The following is a 9,409-nucleotide window of genomic DNA, read 5'->3' as shown; positions in this document are numbered from 1 at the left end:
GGAAGGGAAGGGAAGGGAAGGGAGGGAAGGGAAGGGAAGGGAAGGGAAGGGAAGGGAAGGGAAGGGAAGGGAAGGGAAGGGAAGGGGAAGGGAAGGAGGAAGGAGGGAAGGAGGAAGGGAATAAAAAGAGTACAGTCCTAGAAGTCAAAATGCCTGGGTTCTAAAAGCATCTCTGCCTCTAACTGTGGGAAGACATCCAAACTCTTGTTGATATTGTTCGGTTCTATCCAATACTTCACGGCCCTTTAGGGTTTTCTTGGCAAAATACTAGAGTGGTTTGCCATGTCCTTCTCCAGCTCATTTATAAATGAGAAACTTAAGTAGAGTTAGGTGACTTGCCCAGGGTCACACAGCTAGTAAGTGTCTGATGTCAGATTTGAACTTAGGAAGATCTGTCTTCCTGAATCTAGACCTGGCACTCTATCCACTGTGCCACTTAGCTATCCAAACTCTATGGACCTTAAATTCTTTTTAGATGAATAAAAAAGGAATTGGCTTGGTTCAGTAATGGCGAACCTTTTAGAGACTTGAGTGCCCAAATTTCAACCCTCACACTGCATGTGAGTTGCCCTCTTATGCCAGACAGGGGAGGAAGGAAGTGCTCCCAATGAGCTGTTGGGCAGAGGGATGGGTGATATGAGAAGTGTCCTCAGCTGTGGTGGAGAGAGGGAGGGGAACAGCCCCCCTCTGGCACGTGTGCCATAGATTCACCAACACGGGCTTAATTGATTTCTAGGATCTTTACCATTCTAAGTTGTGATACCCCTGCATTATACTGACATTTTATGATTCTATTGTCAGAAGTACAGGAAATAGTACAGGAAGCATGGGGATGCATTCCAGGAGTGAGGGGAGGGAAGGGTGTTCCAAGGTGTGGTTCTCCAACTTGAGGCACCTTGGTGGGGCTCTTCCTATTACCTGCTTCCAAGGAAGATGGACAATGTTTCCCCAACTATGTCAGGGCATTCCTAACTCTTGGAATGGATCCAGACAATAAATTTAGTGTTCATTCCCAACTCCACCCCACAGTAGTGGCTGCAGAAGTATTTCCCCCCATTCCTAGTCAAAAAGCAATATGAGCCTAGGTGTGAGGTCTTCCCTCAACTCAAGGAGGGGTATATCAGGCATAGTATCTTTGTCCTCTTCTCTTCCCTAGTCATTGCCTTGGTTACTTCAGTACTGAAATGAGGAGACCAGATATGGAGTCACTCCCAGATCTTCTCAAGACCACTCTGACATGCAGACAAAAAGACCTGTAGCAAGGGGAGTCTGCTCTCTGGGGAATATGGGAGAAATTAAGATCCCTGTAAGAACAGGAAATGCATCCATGCATATGTGCATGCACACATATACACATGAAGAATGGGACCAGAAAAACAAACAAAACAGAACCAAGGTTCTCTCTAAGGATCTCTTTATTTTGAAAAATGTCAGTACCTAAAGAACGGTGAAAAACTGGCAAGAGCCAGGATGGCCAAGAAGGCTTCAGTGGGCTGGCCATTGCTATACCAGTTTAGTAAAATACCAGAATCTCTAGCCAGGGAAAATATTCCTTTTGCTCAGAATGATTCAGGACCACAGACAGCATCTAGCTACTATTGAGATAACACTTTAAGCTGTTAGCAATTAATAATTCATCAGAGGGGAAGCTAGCTGCTACCAGGTGAGGAGTCAGGAAGATATGAGTTCAAATCCAGTCTCAGATACTTACTAGTTATGTGATCCTGAGCAAGTCATATAACCTCAGTTTGCCTCAGTTTTGTCATCTGAAAATGGTGAATAATAGCACTTTCCTTCCCGGGGTTGTTGTGAGGACCAAATGAGATAAAAGTTGTCAAGTGCTTAGCAGAGTGTCTGGCCCATATAAGCATTGTATACATTTTAGCCATTACTAGCTGTTATTAGTGCTATTAGCAAATCCTCTGAGAACAAAGTTTCTCTCCCATAATATCCCTGTGAGGTACAACATTATAGATTCTGTTAATAGTAAGAGAGGTCCAGAAAGGTAAGCAACTTGTCTAGGGTCACGCAGCATGCTAAATAAAAAGATCAGATCGAGACATCAATTCTTCTGACTCATCCCATATCTCTAACTCAATCTTGCACTAAACTTGCAAACCTAAATTTAAAGAGTAATTGGAAAGGTCCCACAATGATGGCTGATATATGCATTCCATAGACTCCTACACTACTCAGTGGACCCTTAGCCCAAAGGGTAGTCCCATATGAAGGTCTGGGTAAGAACATGATTCCCTGTGGGAAAAAACATTCCATGTACCATGTGGACTGGGTTGCTTTTCTAAGAAGGCAGGGAAGGGAGTCTATCCCAGAATCTGGGGTTTGGGAAGGGCTGTTCCCATCCTTACCTTGCAAGGTCTCTTCATGCTCCCTTTGCAGCACTTGGAGTTGCTCAGCAAGTTTTTCACGAAGTTCTAATTCCTGTTCATCCACCACCTGGAAATAACGCAGGGGAGAGTAGGATGGCGTCAATGAGTCTCCTACCATTATAATTCCAAGGGTAAGTTTCATGGACGTTAGAACTGGAAAGGACCTTAAAGATCCTCTAGTCTGACTCACTTATTTTACAAAGAAGGAAACCAAATCCCAGAAAATGAAGTGATTTACCTAAGATTACGTAGAGTTTGGGACAAGGGGCAGCTAGGTGGCTCAGTGGATTGAAAGCCAGGTCTAGAGATGGGAGGTCCTGAGTTCAAATCAGGTCTTAGACACTCCTTTGCTGTGTAACCCTGGGCAAGTCACCTACTTTGCTCATTGCCTAGCTGTTACCACCTTTCTGCCTTGGAACCAATATAAAGTATTGATTCTAAGATGGAAGGTAAAGGTTTAAAAAAAAGTTAGTGGGGAGCAGCTGGCTGGTTCAGTGGATTGAGAGCAAGGCCTAGATCTGAGAGATCCTGGGTTCAAATCTGGCCTCAGACACTTCCTAGCTGTGTGACCCTGGACAAGTCACTTAACCCCCATTGCCTAACTCTTACCACTCTTCTGCCTTGGAAACAACATACAGTATCGACCTAAGGCAGAAGGTAAGGGTTTAAAAAAGAGTTAGTGGTGGAGGTAGACAACTAGGTGGTTCAGTGGATGAAGATCCAGACCTAAAGACAAGAGGTCCTGGGTTCAAATTGGGCCTCAGACACTCCTTTGCTGTATAACCCTAGGCAAGTCACTTAACCCCCACTGCCTAGTTCTTACCTCTTTTCTGCCTTGGAACCAATACACAGTTTTGATTCTAAGGCGGAAGGTAAGGGTTTAACCAAAAAAAAAAAAAAAAGAATTAGTGGCAGAGAAGAGAAAGCAAGTCTTCTGATTTTGAGGTTAGTGCTGATTCAGAAAGGGTAGCTTATATGGAAATTCCTTGCTTGCCCTAAGAAATGAGAGGTTTAAAAACATCAGGGAAGGAAAGTGCAAGCCTATGGACATTGATCTCTTCATTATGGAATGACTATTCTTTGATTATTTCCCTCTCATATTCCTCCAAATGTTACCTCCTTCCAGGCAAGAGGATAGAGTATAGCCTGAGGAATCTTACAGGGTAAAAGAAATTGCAGGAACCTGGGCCAGTGAACCCACCTGGATTTCCACTTCCCTGAACTGATGCTCTGGTCTCAGCTTCTCTGACTCTTCTTGATGCTTCTGGAGAATGTGGACCATATCTAGTTGCTGCTGTTCATCATGAAAGAGATGGGTATTTGGGTCTGTAAGGAAAGTCAGATCATAAGTTCATTGGTGTAGTTGGCAGAGTGGTTGGAGTGGGACCTAGGCAAAAGATATAGTTAGCATCGTCCCTGTCCTGATGGGTAGAAGGACAATAGAGTTGACTGGAGGATGTGGGCCCAAGAACAATCCTAGGGAGCAATCAAGCCCTCTAATTATATAACATTGATTGATTAATTTTTGCCAGACCTATAATATTTATTGTTGTTCAGTTGTTTCAGTCATATCCAAATCTTCATGTCCTCTTCTGGGGTTTTCTGGGCAAAGATACTGTAGTGGTTTACCATTTTCTTCTCCAGCTCATTTTGTAGATGAGGCAACTGAAGCAAACAGGGTTATGTCTAGTGAATGTCCGAGTTCAGATTTAAGCTCATGAAGATGAGTCTTCCTAATTCAAAGTCCAATGCTCTATCCACTGCATCATTTAGCTGCCCCAATTTCATTAATATAGGGAACTCTTAATAAGGGGACAGTTTTCTGCCAATGAAGCCTGGCATCTTCTTTGAAATTTGTCTTACATAATGTATATTTGTTACAAGGGTTGTTTTTTTTGTTTGTTTGTTTTTATCAGAGGAAGGTGTTGAAGGGAGAAAAATAAATGATTTTTAATTGAAAAAAGTACTCTTAAAGAAACATATTTTGGAGAGTCATCTGTGAGACTGAGACTAGACACTGAGAAGTCTAATATTTGCCCAGGGTCACACAGTCAGTATGTTCCAGAAGCAGAATTTGACTGTGGGTCTTCCTGGCTTCAAGGCCAGTGCCCAATCCAATACACAGTATTGATTCTAAGATGGAAGGTAAGGGTTTTAAAAAAAAAGAACCAATTGAGTTTTTTGAGTTGGTGTGTGTGTGTGTGTGTGTGTGTGTGTGTGTGTGTGTGTGTGTTCAAGACATGGTCAGATCCATGCTTTAGGAAAATTGCTTGGACAGCTGAGTGGAGGATGGATTGGAGTGGAAGGAGATGGGAAGCAGAGAGACAGGGGAGGCTATTGCAACAATCCAGGTATGTAGTGTAAATGCCTACAACCATGGTGATGGCTTTGCAAGTAGAGAGAAATGGATATATGTAAGTAATGGTGTAAAGATAGAAATGGCAAGCCTTGGAACAGATTGGATATGTGTAGTGGGTGTGAGAGAAAAGTTGAGGATGACACAGAGGTTTCAAGCCTGATAGACTGGGAAGACAGTGGTGTCCTCAACACAAATAAGAAAGTTTGGAAGTGGGGCAAGTTTGTCAGAAAAGTGGTCTGTTTTGGTCATGTTGAGTTTGAGATGCCCACAGGACATCCACTTCAAGATGTCCAAAAGGTAATTGATGATGTAAGCCTGGAGATTAGAAAAGATCTTACGGCAGGATGTATCGATCTGGGAATCATCTGCCTAAACAATATTGCTGTGAGTATCAAATGATATAACGTATATAAACATTTTGTAAACCTAGATGCACTATGTCAATGACTGCTTTTGGTATTAAGCTACAATGATGAATTATTATTAACATATCACATTATATATGAAATATATTATAATGTGATAATATTAGCACATTGCATGCTAAATAATGTATTATATAATATAAATATAATAATTATTATTAAGCCATGATGATGAAAAGCCCTCAATATTCCCTCATAGCTTGCTTGCCTTGACTAAAGGTCCAGTGTCCTCTATCTACCTCATCCCCTTCTCTAGGCTTATTTCTGCCTAGGAAACTGGGCAAAATACCAGTGGAATTCCTATTTACTAAAGTATTAGTGGTTGATAGAGGCTTTGTATGGTCCTTCCACAGCTTCAGTGCAGAGATTTTGCCCACTGGAGTGAGTTGTCCAAAGGAAAGATTTAGCCCAATCTCAGCCACTCTCAAATCACACCACATAAGTAATGCTTTCCAGTAAGGGCAACTATGGTCTTCCTAAGTCAAAGAATAGTGCTTTCTCTGTATAAAGCCCTTTGCTTGTCTTGTGTGACCTGTGTGAGGCTCTTGAAATACAGTAGCTTTCTTTTACAGGAAGCTTATGCAGGCTTTGAGGACGTAGAATGTCAGTACTTCAGGGATCTGGGCTAGGGTGGGGAAGAACTTCCCTTTGGGTCCAGTGACCTAGAGAGAAGGGCAACCTGCTCTGCGGGCTGGTGAGGGAAAGCTTTCTTTTCCCAGGTAACTCAGTTGGAGACAAGAGCCAGGGACTCTTCTTTCCCTTGCCAGAGAAGGCCCATATGTTGCTACAATCTGCCTAGCTCTCAACCAGCAGTCAAAGTTGAGATTTATGCTATAATATTATAGTTGAAAGAGAACACAGAATGTTAGAATTGAAATGTATCTTAGAGATCACTTTGGTCGACACTTATTTAACAGAGAAAGAAATTGGGCACCAGACTGGAGTAGGGATTTGCCTGAGATGACAGTTAATTTAGTATGTCCAAGACTATATTTTAGGAATAACATGGATAAGCTGGAAAATGGCCAAAGACAAAAGTACAAAAATATTTTTAGCAGTTCTTTTCACAGTGGCAAAGAACTAAAAACTAAGGAGGTACTCATCAATTGGGGACCAACTAGACAAATTTTGGTATATAAATATAGTGGAATACCATTGTATTGTAAGAAATGATGAAGGGGACAGTTTCAGGGAAAACTGGGAAGATTTTTATGAACTGATACAGAATAAAGTGAGCAAGAGTAGTAGAAAAAATCATATAAAATAACATCCATACTCTAAAGAAAGTCAAATAAATAAACTTTGAAAGACTTCAGACTGATCAGGGCAATCACTAACCAAGACTCCAAAAAATTGATGATAAAGCATGTTTCCCACTTCTAACAAAGAAGTGATAAATGCAAGATGTAGAAGGAAACAGTTTTTGTGGTGAACATACAGGAATTGGTTTGGTTTGGCTATTCAAATGTGTTATAAGATCATTTTTAAACTAACTAATTAAAATGTTTAATTAATTAGTTTGTTTCTTTGTTACATTAAAGTTCTCAGATGTCTTCCCCCTCCTCCCCACATACTGGAGAAGGCATTTGATAAAAAAAAGTCTATATAGAATTCTGTGTTGCTTGTTCTATTTATCATTTCTTTCTCTGAAGGTAGATATACAGGAGTCATTCTTCAAATAATATTTCTGTTGTATATAATGTTCAACTTGGTTCTGCTCATTTCACTCTTTATAATTTCATGAAGGTCTTTTCATTTTTAAAAAAACCCTTACCTTCTCTCTTAGAAGCAATTTAATGTATTGGTTCCAAGGTAATTGGGGTTAAATGACTAGCCCAAGGTCATACAACTAGGATGTGTCTGAGACCAGATTTAAACCCAGGACATCCCATCTCTATGCCTGGCTCTCAAAGCACTGAGTCACCAAGCTGCCCCGGGTCCTTCCATTAAAAAAAATTAACCTGCTTGTCATTTCTTATACCATAGTAAAATTCCATCACAACCAAATGCTACAGCTTTTTCAGCCATTCCCCAATTGATGAGTATCCCTCCAATTTCCAGTTCTTTGCTACCACAAAGAGAGCTCCTATAAATATTTTAGAACATATACATTCTCCTCACCCCCACCCCTACCCTCAATTGCTAATAGTGGTATTACTGGGTACACAGAGTTTTATAACTTTTGGGGCATAATTCCAGATTTCTCTCGAAAATAGTTAGATCAGTTCACAGTTTCATCAACAGTGTATAAATGTCCCTGTTTTTCCTCATCCCCTACAACATTTGTCTTTTTATTATCACTTTAGTCAATCTGATAGGTGTGAGATGATATCTTAGTTATTTGATTTACATTTCTCTAATCAATAAGGACAGAGCATTTTTTCATACAACTATATATATCCTTGATTCCTTCTTCTTGTTTTCCATTGGAGGTAAAGTGGGAGGGAAAGAAGAAAATCTTTGTTAATTGAAAAAATCTAGGGAGAAAAAAACTGTGTTTGGAGGAAAGCAACAAGGATGTTCAAAAATTTTAAGAGCATGGTCTGATAAGGACTAGCTAGCTGAAGGATCTGTAGGTTTTTTCCTGGAAAAGGCAGACAGTAGAAGCTGGACATGAGCTATGTGGAAGAAAGATGTGTTTTGCTTTGCTTGGGCCCAGTGAGCAGAACTAAGGGAAGGAAAGGGAAATAAGAGAAGAGGCAAAGTGGCAGATTTAATCTTGATGAAAAGGAAAGCTTCCTAAGAATTACAATTATCTTATAGTGGAAGGTGTTACTTTAGGAGGAAGTATTTGAGATTTTGGGGCACAGGTTGGATTATACTCCATTGGGTACATGTTCTAGAACTGGGTTACTGCTCAGATATGGGCTCAGGGTCCTTTCCAACTCTGAAATTCTTTGGTTTCATAATCCAGGCCAGAGGCAATACTGTACCGGAGAATGATCTAACATCCAGCTCTTGAGACACAGTCCTGATCCAAACATACCTAACAAGCATTTTGCAAAGGTCCAGGGAGCCGAGAGGGGCAGATATCAATTTTAGGGGACAGAAAAAATCGACCAGTTACCACCAAAGGGGACTGGACTATTCCATTGTAGAGATGTAGTCTTCTCTTCCAGTAAGAGACTCATGGGATAGAAGGCATTAAAAGAATTTCTCACCTTTGCTTTCTTGAAGGGGGCCAAGCTCTATGGGCTCAGGCCTTGGTAGCTGCCCTTCCTCTTGGTGTCTCTGAAAGAAATCAAATGTGATGTTAGGACCGACTGTCTATGAACATAAATGATGGCAGCCAGATGAGGAGACTGGAATCTAGATACTCCAGAGGGCAGCTGACTCTCAAAGGGAAGATAGGGGAAGGAAAGTCTTAGAATGGGGAGTATCATCTTCTCTCTTGGCTCTTTCCACCATTACTAGCTAGCAGTGATCACTTTCCCCATAAGGTGTTTTCATTGCATAGTCCTGGTTAGTGTGTTTGAATCCCTCAAATAATTGGCCTTTCCCTTAGATTCCTGTCTGTCTCTCCTCCACTCCCATCTTTATTTATTTATTTTTTAGATTTTTTTTTAAAAATTTTGAATATTTTCCCATAGTTACATGTTTCATGTTCTTTCCCTCTCCCCCAACTTCCCCAACCCCACTTAGCCAATGCACAATTCCACTGGATTTTACATGTATCCTTGATCAAGACCTAATTCCATATCATTGATAGTTGGACTAGAGTTATTGTTTAGTGTCTACATCCCCAATAATATCCCCATCAGCCCATGTGTTCAAGCAGGTGTTTTTCTTCTGTGTTTCTCCTCCCACAGTTCTTCCTCTGAATGTGGCTAGTTTTCTTTCTCATAAGTCCCTCAGCCTTGCTCTGGATTCTTGCATTGCTGCTAGTAGAGAAGTCCGTTATGTTCGGTTGTACCACAGTGTATCAGTCTCTGTGTACAATGTTCTCCTGGATCTGCTCCTTTTTCCACTCCCATCTTTAAAGAGACTTGCTAAATCTCTCAATCTACCCTTTTCCCTAATTTGGCCTAAATTTTCAAAGCCAGTTCTTTTCAGGGAATATGCTGGACTTTCTAAGAATTATGCTCCTCACTCATAACACTCAATGGTATAGATTGCAACCCATTAATATCTTCTCATCCTCTATGACTTTGTCTATGTTCTCCTCCTTCATTGTGTGGGTGTGGGTGTGGGTATGAGCTCCCTAGGTCTTTTGGTATTAAGTGGATACAGATGCAGTA

At 41.0% G+C, this 9,409-nt stretch overlaps 1 protein-coding gene across 1 annotated transcript in view; it reads right to left on the bottom strand.

Moving 5' to 3' along the window:
- CCDC69 (coiled-coil domain containing 69) overlaps window positions 1-9,409 on the bottom strand; it is a 33,007-nt gene that overhangs the window by 14,934 nt on the left and 8,664 nt on the right. Inside the window, exons 2-4 of the mRNA XM_044661788.1 lie at window positions 8,333-8,402; window positions 3,589-3,713; window positions 2,367-2,454 (exon numbers count right to left, since the gene is read on the bottom strand). Of these exons, the coding sequence (XP_044517723.1) occupies window positions 2,367-2,454; window positions 3,589-3,713; window positions 8,333-8,402 (283 nt within the window). The remainder of the gene's footprint in view (window positions 1-2,366; window positions 2,455-3,588; window positions 3,714-8,332; window positions 8,403-9,409) is intronic.

Source organism: Gracilinanus agilis, chromosome 2 (assembly GCF_016433145.1).
Source record: "Gracilinanus agilis isolate LMUSP501 chromosome 2, AgileGrace, whole genome shotgun sequence".
In the NCBI taxonomy this organism is placed as follows: Eukaryota; Metazoa; Chordata; class Mammalia; order Didelphimorphia; family Didelphidae; genus Gracilinanus; species Gracilinanus agilis.
Note: the sequence above shows the minus strand (reverse complement) of the source record. Positions and strands in the feature narration are given on the sequence as shown.